Source organism: Erinaceus europaeus, chromosome 6, assembly GCF_950295315.1.
Source record: "Erinaceus europaeus chromosome 6, mEriEur2.1, whole genome shotgun sequence".
Lineage (NCBI taxonomy): Eukaryota > Metazoa > Chordata > Mammalia > Eulipotyphla > Erinaceidae > Erinaceus > Erinaceus europaeus.
Window position 1 is genome coordinate 59,428,997 of NC_080167.1, and position 27,453 is coordinate 59,456,449.

A 27,453-nucleotide genomic window follows, 5' to 3' on the forward strand; every position below is an offset into this window, starting at 1 on the left:
TGCCACCAGGGTTAAAACTACAGCTTGGCAGTCACATGACTCCACCACTCTCAACTGTCATTTTTCTTATAGAGGATGGGAGAGAGCGAGCTGAGAATGAAGAAAGACCGAGAGAAAGAAAAGACACCTGCAGCACTGCTGGAGCATTCATGACACTTCTCCCCTGCATATGGAAGCTGGGGACTAAAACCCAAGTCCGACTGTATGGTAACATGCGTCCACAAGGGGGCAAGCCACAACCCGACCCCTACTGATTAGCTGTCATTTTAAAGTACACAGCCTTTGTGTCATCATTTGCATAAAACAGAAATATCTTCCATTTGACACTGCCCATCACTTCTGCGTGTCCTCCTTGCTCCCCGCACAATGAGGTGACGCTCCCACCACTGTGATGTCTGATGCCATAGCCACATGCTCAGTTGTCAGATCCTGGGAGAACAGCAGCCCCAGCTTTCAGTGAATGCTTGACTCACATTTACTGCTACTCTCAAGAGCACATTTCAAAAATGTACAACTCCAAGGTCTTTCTTAACATTCCTCACAATTACTGAACAGGAAGAGAGGCTGTGAGCACCGAAGAACTAGAGTTAAGACCCTAAATTCCTTGCCATTTTCCATCTGGATCTCAGATCAGAAACCTGTTGGTATGTTAGACAACAGGAAACCGTCCATAGCCAGTGCACAGCTCAGCCGCAGAGCTCCGTGACCAGTACCACGCATGAGACCCTGGGTTTGAGCCCAGTAGCATCTGAGAGCACCAGGGGCAGCACCAAGGGAACAGTGCTGTGGTGTCTCTCTTTTCTCTCCAAATAAACAAAATGAAAAGTCTAGAACATGATAGACCAGAGTATGCTTCTAATTGCACATCTTCTAGAATCCATGTTAGATTCTTTTCTCATATAGTAAAGCAACTGCTACCTCGTGTCATAAGTACTGTCCTCCACAGCTCAGAATAGGGCAATGACTGCTCAGTAACCTTATCTGTGCCTCTGCTTCCGGCAGACAAGAGTTGGCCCTTCCTTATAAGGAGTCCACACAACAGGTCTTCCTGATACCTCACAGAACAGGTCTGCACTACCTCCAACTTGAGGTGCCTGCCATAGGTGAATCACCTGTCAGTCAGCAGTCAGTAATGACCTCAGTTTGTCATTCAGTCAGACTGGGAAAATTGATTTTAAAAAGTATTTATGGGAGTCGGGCTATTGCGCAGTGGGTTAAGCACACATGGCGCGAAATGCAAGGACCGGCGTAAGGATCCCGGTTCGAGCCCCAGCTCCCCACCTGCAGGGGAGTTGCTTCACAAGCGGTGAAGCAGGTCTGCAGGTGTCTATCTTTCTCTCCCCCTCTCTGTCTTCCCCTCCTCTCTCCATTTCTCTGTCCTGTCCAACAACAATGACAACAACAACAATAATAACTACAACAATAAAAAAAGTATTTATTTGGGGGGCTGGGTGGTAATGCAGTGGGTTAGGCACACATGGCATGAAGTGCATAAGGATCCTGGTTCCAGCCCCCCCCCCCGGCTCCCTACCTGCAGGGGGGTTGCTTCACAAGCAGCAAAGCAGGTGTGTAAGTGTCTATCTTTCTCTCCCCATCTTCTCCTCCTCTCTCGATTTCTCTCTGTCCTGTCCAACAACAACAACAGCAATAACAACAATAAAAACAACAACAAGGGTGACAACAAGGGCAACAAAGATGGGAGAAATGGCCTCCAGGGGCAGTGGATTAGTGTCACTACCCATCCTGTGTTACTGATTAGTTCCCCTCATAGCAAGTTTCTCTCAGAACCAGAGACTGAACATTACACACACACTCCTCCTCCTCAGCTGTTGAACATGATGAAGTCATCTCCTTTGTTTTATCTTGGATGAAACTTGAAGATATCATGTTAAGCGAGATAAGCCAAAAAGAGAAGAATACATACCAAATGATCTCACTTATAGACAAGACTTAGTAAACAGAGGCAGAGAGGGAGAACACAAAGTGAAACTTGGACTGGGCTTGGTGTATTGAATCAAAGCAAAGGACTCTGAAGAAGAAGGGGGAGGGAGGGGCTGAAGAGAACTTGGGGTCCTGGTACAGCATGGTGTAGGGGGGCTAGGTTGTGGGTGACAGTGTTCTGCAAAGAACTTTCTACACTGTAAATCATTAACGTACCTCCCCAGTAAAAATGATAAAACAATAGTAATAATTAAGAAAATCAAAGAAATTCAGATGTAAATTTCAAGTTCAAATGTCATAGTGTCCTTATCCAGGATTGTGAAAGCTTTATGGCAAATTTATAATCCTGTACAATTTGATCACTTTGCTACCTTGTCTGCTTTCTGTCCTAATGTGCCTATGTTTTCAATATTAAAAGTCCAAAGACTTTTGAGGAGTAGACAGATTATGAGAATTTCATCTTCACCACTAACGAGAGTCAAAGAGTGATCCTCACAGCATCTTGATTCACTTAGGAGGCTACTTCACAGGAAATGAGGCTCGATTTATGAGTGTTCGTCATATTTCACTATCTAGATGAAGCGTGTGTCTATGATTAAAAAATAAAAAGAAAATTAAAAGACGATTCCAAGTCCCATATGTTTGGGAAACAAAAGAAGACAGATCTGAGGAAGGAATTGGTGTTTAAGAAGTCGGAGACCAGCAGGAGTGGCTCAGACCACACCTGGGAGCTGACAGTTGTCTATCACCCAGACAGGAAGTCACTGCAGACAAAGAGTCTGGAGCAGGATGGGGAAGCCTAATTCTAGTCCTGCCTCCTCCACCAAGTGCTCTTTATTACTCTGTGTCTCTTTTCTCTTTTATACAATGAAGGTGTTAGGGGAAAAAAAATCACAAGTACTATCTAGTTCAAACATTTAAAGATTTTTTAAAGACATATTTACCTATCTACATATTTACTTATTTATCTATTTATTTATGGGAAAGAGCCAGAGCATCACTCTGGTACACTGGGGAACCAGGAATGGACCCTGGGATCTCATGTAGGCAAATTCTGCTCTCCCCCACTGAGCCACTCCCCAGGCTGCACATTTAAAAATTTTGGAGATAGAGCCTAAGAAATGAAAACAACTTGAAAGAAGGGTAGAAAAGCTAGGGGTCACAATTCATTTACACACCACCTGTAGTATCTACTCAGAGCTGTAACTGCAGGATGAATAAGAAGGCAATCTACTGGGTGGGGCAAAGAAGGCACAATTAGAACAGCTAGTCACAGTTTTCTCTCTATTAAAGATATATATATATATATATATATATATATATATATATTAACTTTTACAAGTTTTTCACAAAAAATGTTTTTCACACAGAGAGATAATTTACTTTCAAAAAAATACAAAGAACATAAATTTCATAAGTGTTTATCCTGAAATTTTTTTTTTTTCTTGTAGGGCCTCATGCCCATAGAATTTCATCACTCCAGGGCCAACTTTTGCTTCCATAAAGAGATAGAAGAGAGAGAAAGGAAAAGGCACTACAGCCCTGGAACTTGCCCTGGCACCTCCATGTGGTGCTGGGGTTTGCACCAGAGTCGTGCACATGGCAAAGTCTGTGCCCTACCCACTGGGCTGTGTCTTTGCCCCTCTTATCTTAAAATAAATGAAAACAAGCACATGGTTGAATAAGATGGGAACGTCACTCTACTATATTCTTACTCAACACACTTCCCAAAGCCCATTAGGAACAGTCTGTGGCTTTAAAAGCATGAATTAAATAGAGTTCTTTAATAAGATGGAATAGCTCCTGCTTTTTGATATTAAATGTTTGTTTTAAAATAAGATGATAGGAATAGCTCCTATTAAGTAATTACCCAAGTAAAATACATGTGTTACCATCTTTTATGAAAGACCCTTAATTTTCTATTTAATCAGGCTTTAAAAAAAATAAAAATCAATTAAGGCCCAATTTTAAAAGAAACGCACTATCCAGGGGCTAATTTTAAAGCATGCATCCATCTAAAATAGCAATTTAGCCTCCTGGAAATTGGCAACTAGAGTTCTCCCTGTCACAATAAAACATATCCACAAAAAGTAGAAATAACAGTTCCTCTGGATGGCATAGGCTTCTAAACATGACCAGTTCTCTCTTTCTCAAAGATCTCTCTTTGTTCCTTCTATTGTCTTCAATGTTTTCAGATATTTTAGAATTTTTTTTAATAAAAGAGAAATATGATATTTCATATTAAATAAAACAATTAAATGTTAATAATGGAAAATTCTATTATCTTGTCAAACTACATGATAAACTCAATCACTGCTACTGAAAGGAGAAATTTCTTAGCCTTCTCTCTGAACAATTTTGTTTGTTTGTCTTTAAGTAGAAGGGGCAGGAAAATGATAGAGATCTGGAAAAACTTCTACCTAGCAACATAATGCAGCAAAAAATGGAAACCAGTGTATAGACTAATAAAACTGTTAGATTATAGGTCAGTGATTATAAATAGCACTGTAGCGACTACATAGTCGCTAAAGAAATATATAACAGCATATTCTCAGTAAGAAAAGGAAAATGATATTGGAAAGTTACACATACAAAACCAATACAAGTTGCTCCTAGGAAGAATGAGTATGGCCTTTCTCCGCTATGTCTTTATCTGCATTTTAAGCTTTTCATATAGAAAATACATATATGAGAAAGATAAGAGAAGGTGATCACATCATTCTCTGTAACTGATTAAACTTAAATCCTACTGAAATCATGAATACTTCCAGTTCACTTAAATACGCACAAAGAAAGAAGTTTCGTGATATTAATGTTAAAGTTCACTATGAACCATCTACTGAGTCACTACTGGCTATCTGAAATATTGGGACTTCATTAGTTAGTGACTATCTGATGTCAAAACTGCAAGAAAAAAGCAAACAAGACAAAGGGAAACCTAATATTACTGTTTATTTTTAAAATGTCTTTATTGGGAGATTAATGGTTTACAGTCAACAATGAAATACAATAGTCTGTACATGTGTAACATTTCCACATAACAATTCAACCCCTAAAGGTCCTCCTCTTCCATAAAGTTCCAGGGCCTGAGCCCTCCCCACCACCGCAGAGTCTTTTACTTTCGTCTAATACACCAACTCCACTCCAAATTCTGTTCTGTGTTTTCCCTACTGTCCTTGTTTTTCACCTTCTGTCTATGAGTGGGGTCATCCCATATTCATCCTTCTGTTTCTGACTTACTTACTTAACATGATTTCTTCAAGCTCCATCCAAGATGAGGTGATGGTGAAGTCATCATTTTTAATAGCTGAGTAGTATCCCATTATGTATATAGACCACAACTTGCTCAGCCACTCATCTATTGTTGGACACTTGGGTTGCTTCCAGGTTTTAGCTATTACAAATTGTACTGCTATGAACATAAGCATACACAAATCTTTTTTGGATGGGTGTGTCTGATTCTTTAGGATACATCCACAGGAGAGGAATTGCAGGGTGATAGGGTAGATCCACTTCTAGCCTTTTGAGAGTTCTCCAGACTGTTCTCCACAGAGGTTGGATGAATTTACATTCCCATCAGCATTGCAGAAGGGTTTTTTGTTATTATTATTTAAAATGTTTCTTAAAATTTGCTCCTGCCCTCCTACTTGGTTCCATGTACCAAAATTAAGATGTGTCTTTTGGCATATCATAATTGTTTTCTGAACAGTCCTTTCTATACCAAGGCATTTGAACCCTTCATCGGTGTGCAGGCAGAGCCTAATTTATGAATGGCTTGTGTTCCAAATATTCATTTGTAAGTTGGCTGTTTATCTGGATGGAGAAAACACCTTCCAAGTCCAAATGGAGTAAAAGCCCAAGGTCTGATTCTGGTTCTAAGAGGGTCAGTTGAAAAGCAAGTTTCTCCTCCACTGGTTTCTGGGCACAGGAAGAAGCTGGATCAACCTCCAAAAGGTCTGACAAACTGACTGGTAAGATGGGCAGCTTTGGAGGGTGGAAACATAAGGAGTCTGGACAGACCTGGGAAAGGGAAATGAACACCTGAGACACTGGGGCTGAGGGGCTCTTGGTCAGGAAGGATCAGGTAGTAAGGAAATTCAACAGGTCCATGGAGGAGTTATGTTCCTGCTTGTTTAGCTCAGCGTCTTCTTCCTTCTTTTCCTCCTTTTTTAATTTATTATTTATTTATTTTTAATAGAGATGGAAATTGAAAGTGATGGGGAAGATAAAGAAGAGAGAGAAGGAAAGACATCTGGAGCACTGCTTCATGCTCCATAAATAAAGTTTTCACTGAAGATGGGGGTTGGGGGCTTTAACCCTGGTCCTTGTGTATGATAACAGATATACTTTACCAGGTGAGCCAATGGCCAGTGCCCTTCACATTTCTTTAAGAGTATTAGCAACCCAGTTCAAAGGGTCCCACCATATTTCTACCTGGCTACCCCTGGAAACACAGCCACAATGAAGGTGGTGTGTTTTTCGGAAGGGGGGTGGGGGCTCCAGCCCGCGCATATGGTCACACAGAGAAAAGGGGGCTACAAGTGATGCTTCCCATACAGTCCAGCCCACCTGTTCCTGAAAAATCAAGTTCTGCTCACATAGGAAAAACCCAGATTTTGGGTCCCAAACCTGTGGAGTGCTTCGAAAAAGAAAGTGTGACATATACACTTCAGTCCCCAGAGTCATCTCATTCCAACTAAATACAGAATGTGCCTTGTCTGGCAGAACACACTCAGATGTGGCCAGCAGGTGATGCAGCCTCAGAGAGCAGGACTTGCATGTACTGAGTTCACCTCCAACACTGCCCAGTGCCTGTGTGATGCTTTGCTTTTCCCGCTCACTCACAGATAGATAAGTTTTAAGAATAAATTAATACACAGACTATACAGTAGACTTGTGTGCCTGGGGTTCCTGGTCTGATCCCTGCTGTCAGTAGCACTCTGGTGTGTCTATGTCTCTATCTTTGTCTCTTTCTCTATCATGAAGAATGATGCTCCATGGCCTGAGAAACTATTGTGTAACTCTCTTCTTTGAGTGTATCTCTCTTTAAATAGAAAACAATTTTTAAAATGAAATTAGAATAGGATAGCAAAAATGAATGAAAAAGTACTGCCATGCACCATTAGCCTGAACTCATTCCTGGTAGCTCATGAAATAAGTAAATGAAAGCACCAGAGTCTGAGAGACATCTCAGCCTGTTAGAGCACCAACTCACATGCTTAAGACCACAGAGGCCAGAGGTTCAATCCCCAGTACCACCTTACAGGAGAGCTGAATAGTGTTCTGGTCCTCTAGTTTTTAAAAAATTGTGATTTAAACAAACAAAAATATATCAATCAATCAATCAATGCCCTATAGGAGTCATTAAACAAATAAACAAATTAAAACAGCTGTGCACATAAGGACAAATTTTTAAAAATATTTTTATTTTTTATTTCTTTTTTATTTATGTATTAGATACAGAGAGAAATTAGGAGGGGGAGGTAGAAAGGGAGAAAGACACCTGCAGTTTTACTTCACCACTTGTGAAGCTTCCCCCTGTAGGTGGGGACCAGGGGCTTGAACCTGGGTCCTTGTGCACTGTAATGTGAGCACTTAATGAGGTGTGCCACCACCTGGTCCCATAAGGACAAATAAAGCCATAGATGTAAGGACCGGGATTCAAGCCCCTGGCTCCCACCTGACAGATGGAAGATTCACTGGCAATGAAACGGTGCTACAGGTGTCCCTCCTTCTAGCTCCCCCTTCCTTCTCAACTCCTCTCTATCTCTATCCAAAATAAACAAAATATTTTAAATCAGCATTAAGTGGTGGAAGTATCACTTGTGATGAGATTGCCAGCATTGCTCTTAGAGAGGCACTCCCACTCTTTAGCTGGAGAACTCTTTGAAGCCAGTAAGGAGGCCATGGGGACTGATCTGTCCATGGGCTGCTGTGTTGACTCTGCCATTAGACACACCATGGAAGACATGGGGGAGTGGGGAGTAATGTCCAGCTATGTAAAAACTACAAAAGAGGGAGTCAGGCGGTAGCACAGCGGGCTAAGCGCACGTGGTGCAAAGCGCAAGGACCGGCATGAAGATCCCAATTCGAGCCCCCGGCTCCCCACCTGCAGGGGAGTCACTTCACAGGTGGTGAAGCAGGTCTTCAGGTCTCTTTCTTTCTCTCCCCCTCTGTCTTCCCCTCATCTCTACATTTCTCTCTGTTCTGTACAACGACAACATCAATAACAACAACAATAACTACAACAACAATGAAAAACAGGGCAACAAAAGGGAAAATTAATTAATTAATTAATTTTTAAAAACTATAAAGGAAAATGTCCTAGTCAAGATTCTTTTGATAACCAAAAAAGGAAGAAAGAAATAACCATGTAGTAGAAAAGATTAAGTATTTCAGCATTTCCTAAAGCAGATGCAAATCTATAAGGGAACTATATTAATAACCCTGCTTGCTTTCTTCTTTGTCCAGCCAGAACACCACCTGAAAGCTTCCAGAAAGACATCAGCACTTTTGAATTTGACATGAGCCATTTGGGGGGTTATGACCCAGGGAGCACAGGGCAGGGCAGCTGCCTGTATACAAGGCCCCTCTGAGCACTAGGGACATGAGCTTCCTCAGTGTACACAGCTGACAAAAGGGGGTGCTGTCTCTGGCCCAGGCAGCCCCTAGCTGCAGCTTGGTGCAGGCTGCATGGCCAGTCAGGATATAGGGGTCACTCCAGCCAGGACGGATTCCTGCAGGATACTTCCTCAACTTGCAGACTGAGGAAACAAACAACAAGCAACGGTCCTTACACTCACAGGTAACACTCAGCTCCTAAAGTCAGAGCATCTAACAATTTGCAGGCCTGATTCTAAGCCCAGATTATTGACACTAGAGAAGTTAATGCAAGAGTCAGGGGTGTAACTCAGTGATAAAGCATGCTTTGCATATAGCAGCCCTGGGTTCAATTCCTGCACAGTGGAGGGGGAGGGAGGGGAAATCTAGGAGGCAGAATGACTGACTGACACCAGGATCTGGAGCCAAATAAACTTAGGAAATGTATGGGCTCTATTTGCAGACAGCAGCTGAGAAAAGACAATATTTTTCAAGCAAAGATTCATGAAAAATGATGCAAAGACTCGAGAAGAGAGGCAGACAGCCCCAAGATTCCTGGGCTGTGTGAGGCCCTTCTGGTCCAAATTAAACCCTCCCAGCTTGCCCTTCATTTAATCTGATTGAGTGACTGTTATTTACAACCAAATAAACCTTGGATGAGGCATTTCTGCTAATTCATCAATTTACCACCTGGTTTACACAATTAGATGCCTATCGCACCAATAAGACTGTGAACTCCTTGCAAGCACAAACAGTCTTCCAATTTCTTTCGCCAGGAAAGAAATCTTAGATCTTAGAGAAAATCCCTCCAACAATCCAAACCAGTTATACAGATTATAGGTAGCAGAGCTTTGGCTATGAAAATAATAATTTTCCTTTTTGTTATTTATTTATTTATTTTTAGCAAAAAGAAGGACTAGTAAAAGCTGGGCCATTAAACTGCACTTCAGGAATCTACGATGGGGGGGGGGGCCGCGAGGTGGGGAACGGGACACATCAAAAGCTGAACTGCTCATCAAATACTGTATCTGTCAACAAGCTAACATTGGTGACAACTTCAAAACAGCAAGCACAGTCATGTCTGCATGTCAGTAACAAAAGTACCAACTCTTGAGCTGGCAAACAATTCAAAAGAGGACAGTAGGGCTGTGGAGACAACAGAATGATTATTCAAAAAAGGATTTCATGTCTGAGGCTCCAAAGCCCCAGGTTCAATCCCCAGCATCACCATAAGACAGAGCTGAGCAGTGCTCTGGTTTAAATGGATAAAAAAAGGGGGGGGAGCAGTAATGTGATGGAGAGGGTGAGTGCCAAGAAAACACATCTCACAATGTTTAACTTGTGCTGGTGACTAGAACTTGCAGAGGCATGTATGAAGTCATAGGAAGACCCACATTACACCCTTCCATCTATCTCCAAGTCCACAGACTTGATCTCCGATGGCTCAGAAATGCCTGAAAAGGCTTCAGGCCACTCACCCAGTGGCTCCTGCACACTCAAATGCCCCAGGAGAGAAGCTGTTTGCTCTCTGAACCTCTCTGCTTTGCTCACAAGATGAGTTCTGCGAGCTGCTGCTGTAAACAAGCTATAAACACAGGTTGCTCCTTGGCACCAGCTGGAGGTTACCCCAAACCTCTTATCACCAGCCTGCAGCAGGCTCCTGCACTCCACCCCATGCATTGCACAACTTACTCAACACTCACAGCAAAAAGAAATTCTACAGGCCATGAAAGTTTAAGATGGAGCGGCTCCTGCAATACCAGCTGAGTGCTGATGCTTTCCAGTCCCTGGAGCCCCGCTGCTGGCCAGCACTATTCTAAGTGTAGGCAACCTGCAGGAAGTAGGGCAGAGTGGCAGCTGGTGTGGCGCTTAATGTACCGGCCAAAGGAAATCAACATAAACACATCCACAGCTCAGTGTCCCATAGTGTTAACTGTCACACAGAGGAAATGCAAGAGTCACAGGAAAGTGAACGGGCCCCTGAAGCTGAGGAGGGCTCTGAGGCAGGGACCAGCTTGGCAAAGAGCCAAGGGAGGAACATACCAGACAAAGAGGAAAGCAAATGCAGAAGCTGTGTGCCTGCTCTGAGTCTGACTAGTTTAAGGAACAGAAAAAGAGTGGCTGGAAGGGAGAAGTCGCAGAAGTGGGAAGAGATGACAGAGAGGAAACCCAGCAGGAAGCATGGGTTTTATTTGCACTGCACTTTATTTGCATTGCAAGGGGGAGTCTTAGGAAGACTGTCCCTGAAGAAGTCACTGACAGGATCTCTTTCACTTGCATTTCAAAGACATCATTGTGCCTCAGCTGCAAAAAATCTGGGGGCCCAGTCTGGAGCTACTGGGGTACACAGACTCAGGACTATATTGGAAGGTGTAGGGAGAAAGCCTGGGTTCCTGGGTTTGAACAGTAAGGTGGATGGGGTTCTGTAGGGAACACCACTGAGATGCCTACTAGATATTCAAGGAAGAAAAGCAGCTCATATCTAAAGAGCCAGAAGATGAAGATGGAACCTTCACAATCATCTGCATGAAACAGTGTCAAAGACCAAAGGACTGAATACAATCATGGAGACAACACAGATACAGTTACAGAAGGCCCTGGAGCCTCCCTAGGCATTCTAACTTGCAGGAGTGGAATAAAGGAGAAAGCCCCAAGAGGCACCCAAGGAGTGATTGGGGAGCAGAAGCAAGAAAAATGCAAGGAGTCAGGAGCCAGCTCACAGAACAGGGTGCATACCCTCCCATGCATGAGGTCCTGGCTTTGAACCTTGGTACCACACAGATGCACCAGGCACCAGGGCACTAGGGGAAGTTCCACAGACAACAAAGCAATACATGGTTTCTCTGTGAGTCTATCTAGAATAGAAAGAATGAAAACAATGGCATAGGGAGCACTGGTATGGAATATCTACAAGGCCCTGGCACTACAAAAAATTTTTTTTTAATTTTTCAAAGGAAAAGCCAAAACAGGTGACTCCCTGGACCAGCAAACACAAAGCCAGCTGGTGCTAAGACAGGAGCACCTTCCGGGAGCACGGTGGGTTAGAGCAAGATGGGAGTAAGTGACGAGAAAAGCGGGTGACTTCGTGAGGCAGAGGCCAGAAAGTTAAGAGAAACAGCTCCAAACCCAGCTTTTGAAATCTTGCTAAAAAAGGAACAGAGAGAGAGGTCACTGAAGGGAGAGGAGGGGCAGCAGAGATGGCTATGCTGTGAAACTGGCTATTTTGTTTTTATTTACTTATTGGACAGAGACAGAGGGAAAGGAGGGAGAAAAAGAAGACACCTGCAACCCTGCTTCACCATTTGTAAAGCTTCCCCTTTATAGGTGGGGACTTGGGGCTTGAATCCAGGTCCTTGCCCACTATAATGTGGGCACTTAAGCAGATGCACCACCCCCCAGCTCTATTTATTTGTTTTCAAGACGGAAAGTCCCAGGAACAGTGGCACTGTCAAAGAAAAAGGTGCTGTAACATTGGGAAAATCTCTGCCAGGGATGTGGTGGTAGCTCAGTGGAAGAGCATGCCTTGCAGACTTGGGGCCTGGGTTTCGTCCCCAGTACTACAAAAATAATTAAGAAAGACAGAAACAATTAGAACATCACAAGCAGCAGGGTGGCACTTTGGTCTTTCTCTTACTCATAAGAAATAAAATCTAATAGAGTAGCCACTAACCACAAGTGGCTATTGAGCACTTAACATAAGAAACTGAGTTGCAAGATTTAAATTTAATTAAGTGAAATTGAAACAGCTGCATGTGACCACCCCCCACCATCCTGGGCAGTGCAGCCCTCCTGCACAGCATGCCTGGCTAAGGAGCTCAGCTCCCTTTAAACTAAAGGACTGCACTGTGGAAAGTGCAGGAGTTGGTAATGCTTTCTAAAGAATGAAAGGGATTATCTGCAAAGGGACAAGCACAAGAGGGAGTTTAAGTTGTGGGGAAAAAGTAAGAAGAGACTACGGAAAGGAAAGCAGAGGCAACTAAGTAAAGAGATGAAGACCCTAGGGCCAGCCCACCAGCACTGCTCTCCAGCTAAGGGCCCTGGAGTTAAGGGGTCAGAAGTAGTTAATTCAATCTGTCTGGGCTACATGATAGTCTTCCTGGCTGCCACTTATTTGTTTCTTTTTTAAACATTTTTTATTTATAAAATGGAAATATTGACAATATCATAGGATAAGAGGGGTACAATTCCACACAATTCCCACCACCAGAACTTCGGATTCCATCCTTCCTTGATAGTATTTGTTTCTTTTAATTGCATGACCATGATGATGTCTGAAGCATCTAACTCTGCTGGCCTCCTTGCTTCTTGTTGCTTCTTCCTCTGTGGACTTCCCACAAAGCCAGTAACCCCCATGGCCTCTATGACCAATTCTGCATGGGCAATTCTCTACTCTCCAGTCTAGCCCTACCCCTGCCCCTAGCTTCAACCCCCTTTCCAGCTGCATGAGTTGCATCCTGTCACTATGAAACTACTTACATTCACTTGCAATTCAGTTTCTTTGTTTTTGTTTTCTTTAAGCACCTTTTTTTCAGTACAATTCCTTCTCTTTAATTTTTCTGACTCAATTACAGGGTCACAATTCTCTCGAGGACCCATCACATGTAATCAAGATACAAATTCTGAACATTTCTCCCTGTTCATGCTGTTATTGCTACTCTGGTTTCACTACTCAAATTATACATAGCCTGTGGACCAGCACATGTGGGCATGGGGGAGGGGAGGCTGACAAACATGGAATCTCAGGAGCCACCCCATCCCACCCCCCAAGGATTTTCAAAATGCCCCCAATGATTCTGCACACATTAAGTTCTGAGAAGCTCCTTTTCTGTTCTTATTAATATGCTACCAGTCGGGAGTCGGTCTGTAGTGCAGCGGGCTAAGCGCAGGTGGCGCAAAGCACAAGGACCGGCATAAGGATCCCAGTTCGAACCCCGGCTCCCCACATGCATGGGAGTCGCTTCACAGGAGGTGAAGCAGGTCTGCAGTTGTCTATCTTTCTCTCCTCTTCTCTGTCTTCCCCTCCCTCTCTCCATTTCTCTCTGTCCTATCCAACAATGACAACAACAATAATAACTACAACAATAAAACAACAAGGGCAACAAAAGGGAATAAATAAATAAAATAAATATAAAAAAAATATGCTACTAGTCTAACTGCATCCACATTTGGATATTTTTAGGTATTGACTACTGAATCCTTACTATGTGTTAGAGTGTTAGGCATTAAATACTTTGACTTAATAATGCACAGACTAACCCTGTTAGCTAAGAACTATCAGTTCTATCCTATGAAGGAATAACCAAGGCAGAATTTTATTCTGCCTCATTGATAAATCATTGACTTTAAGAGCCGTTAAATGAGGGAGGCAGGATTTGAATCTGATCTGTCCTACTAGAAGACATTCTTTCAAATTGCACCCAAACCCTTTAATTCCAAAAGTAGTATTTCAAAAAGTGCTGGCAGGAGTAAGGACTCTAGTGGCTGCATTTTAAAAATCAACTTCAAGAGAGATTCTACTTGTTCATTGTAATTTTTGGCTGAAAGTCTATCTAAAGGCATAGCAGACAATCCTGCCAAAGAGAGAGGAGTCTCTCTCTTTGGTGCCAGGGGCACCAATCCGAATACTCAAATTCACACTAAAGTATCTATTGACACACGGAAAGAAAGCAGCAGCCTGGTCTCAGGATACTACCCTAAGGTTTAGGGGATCTAAGACTTATCTTCCCAGTAATAAATGCTGGGGGAGTCTGCTTGTCATTCTTCTCACCCCTAAAATGGAAAAGAGAGGAGAAAACATGTGTGACAAGTTCTTGAGTGAACAATTAGTTGAGTTCCATTTGATGAGTTTCATCTAATGTCTGGCTGATCATTGTTTCAGTTTAATTGCCTCATTATATATTCAATCAATATCTCAGTCATTCATTTCATTTTTAAACCTAGTTCCCTTCCCAAATATAAATCCACAAACTTAAAAGACATCTCTCCAACACAGTATTTACTTATGTCAAGTCCTAGATCTTACTGAGAATAAAAGGTATGAATGATCTTTTCAGAAAATTATATATTTTCAAGCACACACACACACCCAAGTTAAATACCCAGATCTGTTACTGAGATAGTAGCACTCAGCCCTGTGATAGGAACCACTGTGCTAGGTCTCCCAGCTTACATTCTTCCCTAATTTCAGTAGCTTTTCCATGACTTGCAATGAAGGCTTTAACCTTATTAACTCACCACTTCAAAAAAAAGTTGTATCCTCTTTACATTGTTCTCCATACAGATGTATGTCTTCTTTTACCTATTGAAGTAGGTTTTACATACTGATCTCTAGAATGCTCACATCTCTCTCTCTCTGCATAAGAATCTTTTAGAATATCCATTTAAAACAAGCCTTGGCTCAGAGAACTCTACAGAGCTTCTGCACTATTAAAACATAATTCTGAGAAGCTAACTGCCTGATCATTTTTAGTTTAATTCCAAATGCAACAAGACAAGATTGCCTTCTTAAATCATCTTTTCCTGTATGCATTCAATTATATTCTCTACTTCAAATGCTTAAAATAAAAGTTGGCAGTAATCCATTTGCTGATGGATATTTTAAGTTAGAAGGCAGAAATGTATCAAATAAACCACACAAAGCCAGGCTTATTTTCACCCTTAAGAATCGCCACCACAATAGACAAGAAAATTTCCACCTTAGCTTCAAGTTTTTGCATTTCCATGAAATAGATTTTGACTTCATAGACTTAGTTTTCAGATATCTGACAAGCACCACAGACTCCACAATTACCACATCCCCTCCCTCCAGTCTCAGTCTTGAAACTTCCCTGAATGCTACTGCACCTGCAGGGTATAAGAGCAATGCAAATCTTCTCTTACAGTTCTCCCAGTGCATGGAGGATCGAAATCAAGACCCAGACAGGTATCAAACCACCTCCAGATCTCATGTCCTTCTTATAAAAGGGGTTGGAAAAGTTTGTAACCCACGCAGTACTTTAAATCATCTTTACATTACTTATTCCAAATATAATGTGAATGCTGGATAAGTGGCTAATGTACTATATTGTTTAGGGAGTGACGACAAGAAATAGTCTGCACAAGTTTGAATAGGAGGCAGACATGATACTAAACACAGTCCATAGATCATAACACAATGCCATACATCCAGTAGGCTATCAAAATAGTGCTGAGTCTTGAAAAAAACTTGGAAGTTGTCCAACTCTATCACCTTAGCTTACCAGTGCAGCATCAATGCAAAAACTAGTTAATGGGTTCTATGTCCATAGAATTAGAACACAAATCCAATGAGATTTTTATCAGGGTATGTAGAAGATTCCTGACCCCCTTGCAAGATGTCTACATGACAAAATAAATAAGCAGTTCCCTTTCAAAGCTTCAAATGCACAGTACTTTTCAGTTATCCAAATGAATTTTAAAAGCAAGAAATTGTTACATTTGTAATGAATCTTTCCATATTAGTTCTGAATACATCAGAAGTGTGGGGAAAGACTAAGTTGAAAGATCTGTTCCTCCTCTGCTATACTTTATCTAATATTCCCATTCATATACAACACTTAACACTGGTGACGTATTTATTTGCATATCATACCATAAGACTGGAAGTATACAGGGGCAAATAAAACATTGATCTGACATTAAGAGTTTTGACTTCTACGATGACATCAACCAGAATTCTACGGTACCAACTTTTAGGTTTCATCATTCCTTCCCTACCCCCTTCAAAAATAATAAAGAAAATAAACATTCTGAAAAAGACTGTAAAACATATCTCTCTCATATCAACTCATATCAACATAGGCCTTCAAGTAGAAAAAAAAATGAGGAGTGTTTTTAGCATACTTTTTTTTTTTTTGCAGTGGCTGGCAATCTTTATGTGCACAGATGTATTTGTCAAATGAGTGACACAGTGCCCTTATACACTGGACACTTGGCTATTCTAAATGACTGCTTCAAACAGCTAACCTGTCATCTATGTAATGTGCAGAATCACATTACATTGATAAGTAATCAAATTACTTATCATTCCAAACACAATGTCAATATTATATAAGTAGCTGTTATATTATATTGCTTAGAAAATGACAAGAAAAATGTCTGTGCAAGTCAGTACAACTTTTTTTGTTTGGGAGTCCAGTTTTTTACCCACTGCACCACTTCCTAGGCTAGTACAACTTTTTGTGAAAGCAAAAGAAAACACAAAATGAACCTACAAACTATCTACTCTTTTTATAAGCCTTATGTAGCTTTGAAATAATTCCATGTAGTAAGTGCCTATAAAATAAATGTAGCAATCCATAAAATGCATGAATACGAAGTAGCAACATAAGTGGTTAGTATATGCAGTTTCAAATTTGCTAAAATAAACTGGAAGTAAGACTAATTCCCAGAGAACATGGTTTTCAGCAGTGTGTTGTTGATGCTGAACTAGCTGAAACCCTCAGACACAAACTCTCTCCTAACCAAAACACATCAACACTCTGAAGGAGTGTTCCCAAATGTGGAACTAACAATTTTTAAAATAGTTAGCAACATAATCAAGAAAACTTAGCAGAATTAGACATTACTCCAAATTGTAGAGTGACTCTACATTGGGGAAAAGTCATTTTACTTACTGTAATAAACTTAGGCAAGTTTTGGTGCAGTGCTGCATGCAGCTGTAAAAGCTTATCTTCCTGATTGCTAAACAAGCTGTCAGGAAGTTGGACTAAACTTTAAGGGGGCAGGTATTAATATTTCCCCATCCTTCCTTAAAAAAAAAGTCGCTTCAAGCAAATCACCAAGTCATAATCATTTACCTTTCCCTAGCTACTTAATGCAAAATGCAAATAGGATGCTTTGGCTTCATTAAATTGAAAGGGTTCTTTAAGAATCCTACAGAGTTTTCTGTCATCGCTGTTGTGCTTCAAAGGAGCCCACAGGACATCAAAAGTAGAGAAAAGCGAGCTTTTCTTCCTCCGGTGTCACTGACTGCAGTAGCTAAGGTCACACAGTCACAAGGTACAACGCACAAGCTCATTTAAACTTTCATGGCTGGGCCACCGGCTCCTCTCAGGTTTCCAGACCCTGAGGAGGTGCAAACTGCAGGACTTTCTCAGCTGTCAGATCAGTAGGAGGCTATTTCAGACCCTCCAACCGCAGTCTGCATAGTGCGCAGCCTGCCTCTCTGCCTGGGTGTCGAGCTAATCTTTCAGTGATCTCCTCTAGCCTTTGCAACCCATCCTCCCCCCTCACCCCCACCCCTCAAGAAAGGTGCAGTGGACCCCAGTTGGCCGGGACCTCCAAGCAGTCGCCCCACGGGCCGCCTTGGCGCAGCTGGACCTCTCTGCCTGGCTACCCACGGCGGGGTGGCGGGGCCGGGAGGAAGCCCTGGGTATTGCGGGAGAGCAGCCCAGCAGATGCTCCGCACCACTGCCATATTTACAGAAGCATTCGCTTTGGCGGAAAATAAATAACTCCATGTGTCCGAATCCCACCGCCTTTAAAGGCAAAAAAGGACCCAAGCACACAAGATGATGCCCACACCTTGCCCTCAGCTCTCCAGCATCCTCAGCCCAGTCCGGATGCTCCAGGCGCACCGGAGCGCGGGCAGGTCCACCTGCGCGCCGTCGGAGGACCCGGCCGCCCCCCTACCCGCGCGGAGGCCAATCGCCAGGACTCGGACCCGAGCAGCCCCCCGCCGCCGGGGCTGACAGCCTGGCTGAGCCGTACAAACTTCCCCGGTTTCCGAGCTGCGGGGACCGACCGGCGGGCGGATGGGCCAGGAGGAGAGTGGAAGTGCACAAGAGGCAGGGCTGCAAGAGACTGGGTCCCCCGTCCTGCACCCGGTGCTATCCGGGGGTAGAGGGTGGGGGTGGGGGCGCCCTGGCGGCCGGACAAGGGGCGTGCGCCGCGGGGTCGTGGGCGCAGAGCGGGCGCGGGGGGCGCGGGCAGCCCCAGAGGGCGAGCAGCCGAGCACCCGGGTTCCCCCGCCCGCAGCGGCTGCAGGAGGGAGCGAGGAGGAGGAGGAAGAAGAGCAGGAGGAGGATGAGGAGGAGGAGGAGGAGGAGGAGGAGGAGGAGGAGGAGGAAGGGGACCGCGCACCGCAGCCCGAGCCTTACCGAGTGGTTCACTCCCCACATCAGCACGCTGAGCAGCGGGTCGCTGGCCCGAAACAGCTTCACTTTCTGCGCTACGAAGTGCTTCTTCTTGGTCTTCGTCTTGCTCGCCAGGACCGAAGACCCCAGGTTGCCGGGGGTCGCCATGGCCGCCAACGCCGTCCCCTCCACGCCGCGCTCCCGAGGCCCGGGACCCGCCCTCTACACGCCGGCCAGTGCCGGCAGCCGCATCCCCGCCGGCGGCCGCACGCCGCGCCCGCTCGGCCCCGCTGCGGAGGAGGCTGCGCTCGGCTCGCGCCCGCGGCTCGGCGCTCAGCCCGCGGCTGGACCCGGCGCGGCGCGAGCGGCTTCCGCGTTGGGCGCCGGCGTCATGACGCAGAGGGCGGGCGGGCGGGCGGGCGGACAGCTGCAGCGCCGCCGGGCGGGGCGCGGGTGCGGCCGGGTCCGCTACGCTGAGCCCCTTGCCGGGCTCCGGGTGCGCCAGTCTCCCCCGAGCCCGCGAGCCTGGATATTGGCTGAGTGCCGCGGGGGCAGCAGGACCCCGCGGGGTCTCGCCGTCTGCGCCCTGTGAAGAGTGGAGGACAAGGTGATGAGGGAGAGCAGGGAGGCTGGGGGGCCGCCACTTGCTGGTGACCCGGGTCAGAGCTGGTGGAACAGCGCCGAGTGACTTCGTGGCCGCCTCACAGTGTCCTTAAAATGAATTTTATTTTGCATTATTTTAGGTAGAGAGTAAGAAACAGGGAGAGAGACACCATAGCGCTGCTCCCACCAGCACTGCCCACCGGCCTACCCCCCTGAGGTGCTTCCTTATGGTGACCAGGGGACTCGAACCCAGGTCCTGACTTGGTAAAGTGTGCGCTCTCTAGAATGCGCTATCTCCTGGTCACCTGAAATGGATTTTTTAACCCACCTTTTACAGACTCAGGATATGGGCCTTCCCACTGTCAGTGCCGAAGGTGGAGGACCCCCACCTAACACACTGCCACACCCCAGCCCTCTCCCAAGAGCACCCTGATTCCTCACCCAGAGCCCTTGGTTTTGCCTGGAATCTCCTGTCCCCAGCTGCACCTTCTACTTCAAATATTCACTGTGGTCCCTAAGTCCTCCTCTCCCAGCCATTCAGCATTTCCCACGTTTTCTTCAGCCAACACTTAGGACTGAGACCTTAGTGCTGAGAGTATACCACCCACCTCAGAAAGCTGCTGTTGTGTCTAATATACTTGTGTCTGAAAGGCTGCTGTCCCTATGTTTCTCCTTCAGTAATCATCATCCTGTTACTCAGTGGAAGGTTCCAATTGTTTGCTGCTCAGAAGGTCAGTGAATCCAGACAGAGTTGGTGCAAGAAAAGCAGATTTAACCAGGTGTTCGCCAACCTGAGAAGATGGCAAACCCATGTCTCAGAAAGCACCATCTTACTTTAGGCTGGGCTTCTGGTTTGTAAAACAAAGTGAGCGGGTCAGTGAGGCCAAGTCATGAAGGCTTCCCATTTAGCTGGCACAGGTGTGTGGTTTGGAGAAATGAATCGTGCAGAATTGATGGTCTGATGGTCCGATGGCTCTGGTGCTGTCGTCTCTCTCTCTCTCTCTCTCTCTCCCTCCCTCCCTCTCCCTCCCTCTCCCTCTCCCTTTCCCTTCCCCTCATAAGGCCTCTTCCTCCTCCCCTCCATCTCCAGATCAGAAAGAAAAAGTGACTTTAGAGTGGTGAAATTGCACATAAGTGGAACTAGAGCTAAGCAAAACCAAAGCAAGCAAGCAAAAGGGGGGGCACCTTTGAGATAAAATCATTAAACAATACCTTTTTCCGGGAGGTCTAAGTGGCAGATTCTTGTAAAGTCCTTCCCCAGACCTCTACGTGACTGGCTACTGCTTTATACATGGAGAGCAAGATGGAATCTGTAATGCTTGCTCACTGAGACAATCACGCTCTTGGACTTAATCTGACAACCCTTTTGGTGAAAGTGTTAGTTATTTTCATTATTTCTCCACTCAAATAGCATGGATTTCTACTGTGTGCTTGGTAGTCTGCTTGGTTCTATAGGGAGGCAAATGGGGAGAGACCCTTCAGGAGTCTGAGTTTCAAGGAAATAGGGAGTGACAAGTCATTGGGTCACTTTATTAACTTTTTGTTCTTTAAACACAAAGGTGGCCCCCAAACTCCTTTGCTGCTTGCTTCATATTGTTGTCCTTAATACCTGTTCCCCTGCTCACAGACATCATCACTACTCTCAGTGGTAGAAAGAAAGAAAAAACTAAAATCATAGTAAAAAGTCATGGGGGGTGTCTAGTTCTCACATTCATTTCAGCCTATCAGTTAACCTCTGAGTCTCAGTTATTCAACACCAATGTGACACAGTGACTCATCTGGGCCTGGTAATGTAATATTGCCTAATCTACCTTGAAATGTTTGTTCGAATAAAAATCAACAGTAGACAACTACTATGAGACACCTTTGTAAATGATAAAGTGCTACTCACATGCAACAGAAAGCATAAAATACTTGCAGAGAACCCATGAAACTCTCCTCTGACCTCAGAGGAGTGCCTGGATAAACATGTGTACATCAGTTATTTCTAAGCACCTTGGGACAAAACCTCTAAAGTCAAGTTCAACATCTCCACTCCTTCATGTTGCTTCATTTGTCTACTATATTGGAAATGGCATTCATATCACTGTTCCTCCGGCTTGAAGTTCATTCGTTCAACAAAATTTCATTGCCCTGGGCTTGAACACTTAGACTTACCATTGATCATTGCCTCTCATCACCACTCCACACAAACCTCTTCACCAGGTTCTACCCTCAATAGCAATTGTGCTCAAACCTAATCTCTTTGCTCTAGCTTTCACCCGCCCCCTAGCTGAAATTAATCCATCCAGCTTCGTGCTTCCACAGTCCTTGAACTGTTCCATAACAGCTCTATTACAGCTAACTGTATACTAATCATGCAAGACAATGATCTGGCTGTGGATGCTAAAACACTGAATTTGCTGGTGGTGAACAAAGCTATGGGAAGGACAAGTAGATGAAGGACAAATGGGTGCTATCGGGGTGAGGGGTTTTTTTCTTTTTCTTTTTATTTATTATCTCATTTATTATAGAGACAAAGAAGTTGAGAAGCTCACGAAGCTTCCCCGGTGTAGGTGGGGGCCAGGGACTTGAACCTGGATCCTAACACATGGTAACATGCCTACTCTATAGGGTGTGTCACAGCCTGGTCCCCAGGGTGAGGTTTCATGCAAAGGATGACGAACTATGAATGGATATAGAAGTCCTTGTTGGGTAGAAAGACAGGGACTCAAGGATGAAAAGCCATGTGGTATTTTCAGATAGCAATAAAGAGACTTGTATTGTTTTTAAAAAATATTTATTTATTTCCTTTTGTTGCCCTTGTTTTATTGTTGTAGTTATTATTGTTGTTGCTATTGATGTCGTTGTGGTTGGATAGGACAGAGAGAAATGGAAAGAGGAGGGAAGACGAGAGGGAGAGAGAAAAACAGACACCTGCAGACCTGCTTCACCGCCTGTGAAGCGACTCCCCTGCAGGTGGGGAGCCAGAGGCTCCTAGCAATCTGATTACTATTTTCCTTTGGAGTTCGTGAGATCATGAAACAATGCATATGTTCATGGCTTAGATAGCTAATTCAGGCTGCTTATATTGTGAAAGGCTGGGAAACAACAAAAACAACAATAACAAAACCCACCAGCATTCATCCATGATCATGAAAGACATGGCAAGAGAAAAAAGAACAAGAACGTTCTATCTCAGGATCAGCAGCTGGTCAAAAAAGAACGCTCAAAGTTTAGATCTTATATCTAACTTAACATAATATTCAAAGGCTACACTCATGCCTTTGTGTTTGGTCTGTGGGATAGTTCATCCAGGTGCCATCACAGCTGCAAGAAATGTTCCAGCACTCAATTTCACAAAAAAAAAAAAAGGAAGAAAATATTGGGGAGATTGAGCAACTAGGGATACTGACTTCTTGGTGTATTATTACTATTATTTAAATTTTCTATTACTGTAACCAACTTTATTTAACTTTCCTTGAAAGGTGTATTGAAAGCCTCTTGTTGAATAAAGAACACAATACTAGAAATGGATGTTGAATTGGATGGATGCTCTGATTTCTTTTTTCATTTGATTACACTTTCTTTAAAAGAAAAAAAAATTCTTTAATAGAATCCCAATTAGACTTCTTCCTTGGGAGGAGGAATTCAGTAATTTCCTTGATTTATTTGAAAGCTGTTCCACTTTTCATTGCTTCTTGAAGAGATCAGAACAAGTCGTGGTACAATTCCATACAGCCTTCTGTAGTGTCTTCCAGAACCTTGCCACTCATAGTAGCCTTTTGGAAGGCCGTACTTAAGACACATAGCCAAATCCAGTCGGTGGGTGGGATTGAAGAATTCTGTTGTGACATGAGAGTTACCTTTGCTGTGGGGGCTGACATGATGGGCACAGCCTGCCGTCTGTGGGCCACACTGTGCTGTCCAGTCCCCTTTTGGACTGGCTATGATTTGGCACCAACTGATGGGGGTTGCCACCCCACTGAAATATTGATGGCAATTCTGGCTTCTGCAGTTGGCTGGGTCTTCCAGAACTGTGATAGCAATTCCAGGAATTTTCCAGTTAACTGGCAGCTGTTTTGTTAGCTTGGTTTGGGGAGACTGGGCTGAGATATTTAAGAGCTAACACCTGGGACAATGGCTCCTCCAGCTCCCAGCCTGTCTGTCTCCCTTTTCCTACAAACCCCAAGAGAGGGTGAGAACTATGCATCTTCTGTGGGAGACAGAAAACCGTATTGGGCAGGAGTCAATCTCCAATAGTGCTATACTTTACTATGGGTATCTTTGTAACAGAAGTAAGCATTCCCAACACCGGAGAGCAACTAGATAAATTTACATAGAGCCATATGGCAGACAACAATGCAACCAATAAAAATGACATTTTCACAGAAAATGTACTGACATAAAATCATCATATAATATTAACAGACGTGAAAGGAGAGGATACAAAGCTATATGATGTTAATATTATGAATTATATATTTATAGGCATGTGTAAAAAAAGCCTGAAAGAAAACACACTGTTAGTAGAAATAAATAAAACACTAGTTGCTTTATTCATAATTGCCAAAGAGTGGCAGCAGCATAAATGCCCATCTCATAGATGACTAGATGGGACATATATTCAGTGGGCTACTATTCTGCAATTTAAAAGGTTTTGTGTCCTTTAGGAAAAACTGAATGGAACTGGAGGTTGATTATACTTAGTAAAAAGTAAGTATGGAAGTGAGACAATTACTGAGTGCTTCACTCATATGTAGAATATAAAGAATTGAAACACGGGCGGTAGCGCAGTGGGCTAAGCACACATGGCGTGAAGCACAAGGACCAGCACAAGGATCTGGTTCGAGTCCCTGGCTCCCCACCTGAATGGCCATGCTTCACAGTCAGTGAAGCAGGTCTGCAAGTGTCTTTCTCTCCCCTTCTCTGTCTTCCCCTCCTCTCTCAGTTTCTCTCTGTCCTATCCAAGAACAGCAACAAGGGCAACAAAATGGAAAAAATGACCTCCAAGAGCAGCAGATTCATAGTACAGGGCCCAGCAATAACCCCGGAGGAAAAAGAAATGAAACACACAAACTTGCAAAAAAAAAAAAAAAAAAAAGAGACAAAACTGTCTCTCAGATTTTTCTGAGAACTATGATAATTAGTTTGGGTGGAAGCATTATCACAGAACTTTGGTGGTGGGTGCAGTGTTGAAGGGTACTCTTCTAATCTTAATTTTTTGTAAAACATTACATCACTGATTTAAAAAAAAACTTCCAGAAAAATTTGTAATAGATAAGGGGAAGCATTTGGATTATAGATTATTTTAAAACTACATTTCTGCATTTGTATTACTTTTATAATAATTTTTTTAAAACACAATCATCTTTGCTGGTTAAATAAGTAAGATAATGGTGGTATGTAATACAACAATCCAGCCCCCTTTAGAGATTGCCTTTTAAGTAACTCCAAACTATAAGTTCTTCTTTTTCTTTTTTTTTTAATAACTTAGGTAGTGTTGAACAAAATCTGTAGTGGACTAGGCCATTTTCCTGTGTGAATGGGCAGGAGAAACTCCTCAAAGGACCCTTAGAAAGAAGGAAACTGAAAATATGAGGAAAATAGAAGTGGTGCTATTTTATTTATTAGGCTTCAAATTGCCAATACTAACACCATTTTTTAAGAATATTTATTTATTTATTGCCACCAGTGTTATCACTGGGGTTCTGTGCCTGCAGGACAAATCCACCTTTCCCAGTGGCCATTTTTTCATTCTTTATTTTTTTTTCTTAATATTTGTTAGGAAAGAGAAAAATTGAGTGGAGTGGGGGAGATGGAGAGAGACCAAGAGACATTTGTAGCCCTGCTTCACTGCTTGTGAAGATCCCCCTCTGCAAGTGAGGACCTGGGGCTTGAATCCATGCCCTTGGTCATGGTAATGTGTGCCGTCTGTCTCATCTTCTCTTACTCATAAAAATAGCCAATTGAGTGCATATGCTACTATGTGGAAAGATCAGGGTTCAAGCTCCTCCCCCAGGTGCAAGGGGATGTAAGCTTCATGAGTGGTGAGGTAGTACTGCAGGTGTCTCTCTTTCCCTCCCTCTTTCCTCCCTCCCTTCTTCCCTCTCAATTTCTCTCTCCTTCCCTCTCAATTTCTCTCTGTCCTATCAAAAAAAAAAAGTGCCTGCAAAACATTCTCATGCCCAACTTGGGTCCTTTTCCATCATCACTGTCATCATGCACCAGGACCCCAAAGGCTCCCCACCACCTTTCTTTCCCTTCTTCCAAACCCAGTCCAAGTTTCACTTTGAATTTCTGGGGATTTATTTATAAAGAGACCTCAGGACTTCCTGCATGTAGAATAGATTGAAAGAACATCAATCTCAAAGTAGGAAGACAAATGAGATTCTTAGAGGAGTCTGGGTAAGAGCTAATTGTATCTTAGACTAGAATCTTTTAAAAAAATCAAATATATATCTCATTTATTTCCAGAGAAAGAGAGAGGTGCCAAAGCATCACTCCAGTGCATGCAGCAGTGGGAATCAAACTAGGAGCCTAGGGCATGCACTGCCTATTGAACCATTTCCCCAGCTACTTGGACTAAAGTCCAAACAGCACATATGTGGGAAAGATGGAAATGATCACCTGGGACAGAGATGTTTAAATGGGCATGGGCTATAGGAAGTGCAGACCCATCCTCATTTCTGCAGGTATGCATAGTAGAAGATGCCAACCATTCCTTGGTGTTTGTGCCAAGCATGCAATCAAGGGACACCCCAGTTTTAGTGTCCACTTACATAAGAAGGCCCTGGAAGAGAAATCGCATCTCAAGTCAGCCTTAGTGGAGCTATTTTAAATTCTAAAATATGCCACATGATGTTATATTAAGGAGAGCTCAGACTAGCCAGGCAGGTAGATGGCTTGATGACTTAGTGTGAGAGCCCAAGACTTGCATGGATAAGGCCTCCGTCTTGTGCCTGGTATTACATATACTGGTGTCACTCATAAAATCTCATTCATTAAATAATGAAATGAGCAAGTAAATCAACCAATTTTTTTTTTTGCCTCCAGGGTTATTTCTGGGGCTTGGTGCCTGCACTATGGATCCACTGCTCTGGGAGGCTATTTTTCCCCTTTTTTTTGCCCTTGTTGTGGTTATTATTATTATTGTTATTGCTGAACTTCTCTGTTCCAGTCTCTTGGAAACAGAGCTGGCAGTCAGCTGAGGTAAAGAACAAACACCTCATCACAGACCCCTGCAAGCGTCAACCCGGCTTTGACCTAGCTCGTTATGATTGGGCCCTCCTCAATCGCTATCGAACAGGCCATGGCCGGTGCGCCACTATGTTCCATCACTGGGGAGCCAGAGAGGACCCGAACTGCCCCTGCAGCTACAGACAGACTATGACCCACATAGTCAACGACTGCCACCTCTCCAGATTCAAAGGAGGTCTTGAAACTTTACATCAGGCTCAACCTGATGCTGTTGACTGGCTACGGAAGAAGGGCAAACGCTAGAAGAAGAAGAAGGAGAAGGAGAAGGAGAAGGAGAAGGAGAAGGAGAAGGAGAAGGAGAAGGAGAAGGAGGAGAGGAAGAAGAAGAATTGTTATTGCTGTTGTTGTTGGATAGGACAGAGAAATCAAGAAAGGAGGGGAAGACAGATAGACACCTGCAGACCTGCTTCACCATTTGTGAAGCGACTCCCTTGTAGGTGGGGAGCCTGGGGCTCAAACCGGGATCCTTATGCTGGTCCTTGCGCTTGTGCCATGTGTGCTTAACCCGCTGATCTCCCTCTTTTTTTTTTTAATTTAAAGAAACATTTGAGGTGAATACTTGTAACATTGCCAAAGAGATGTGACTTGAGATCAGGTTTAGAGAAGTGATCAGAGCAGCTCCCCCTCGTCTCCACTGCCCTTAAGTACCAAATGAAAGATAGCAAACACCAGCAAAGGACAAAAGCCTTCTTATCTTGGTTGATACAGAGTGCCCAAGCTGGTTAACTCTGCTTTGGCTGGACCCATCAACCCAGGAAGGTGAGCACTGGAATGGGAAAGAGGAACAGTGAGCCCCAGGAAGATTCCCATTTCTGCCCACTTCCTCCTCAGTTACTCTCAGTTCCAGAAATCTGCTGTGTCAGCATCCTGTGTGAGCAGAAGTGTCCCAGACACTTAATCACTGTAAAGGCACCCCTTAAACATACCTAGTTCCTAACACCCGTTCCTTCAAGTCTGGGATGCTTCATTTTAGCCC

The 27,453-nt window shown here is 43.8% G+C and overlaps 2 protein-coding genes across 2 annotated transcripts in view; one reads left to right on the forward strand and one right to left on the reverse strand.

Annotated features, from left to right (window-relative positions):
* The window catches only part of PIP4K2A (phosphatidylinositol-5-phosphate 4-kinase type 2 alpha), a 173,547-nt gene extending 154,590 nt beyond the window's left edge, over positions 1-18,957 (reverse strand). Inside the window, exon 1 of the mRNA XM_007526374.3 lies at positions 18,660-18,957. Coding sequence (XP_007526436.1) covers positions 18,660-18,803 — 144 coding nt within the window. The 5' untranslated portion in view covers positions 18,804-18,957. The remainder of the gene's footprint in view (positions 1-18,659) is intronic.
* A 96-nt stretch (positions 18,958-19,053) lies between these two features.
* ARMC3 (armadillo repeat containing 3) overlaps positions 19,054-27,453 on the forward strand; it is a 220,415-nt gene continuing 212,015 nt past the window's right edge. Inside the window, exon 1 of the mRNA XM_060192278.1 lies at positions 19,054-19,242. The gene's annotated coding sequence lies outside the window, so the exon portion shown is untranslated. The remainder of the gene's footprint in view (positions 19,243-27,453) is intronic.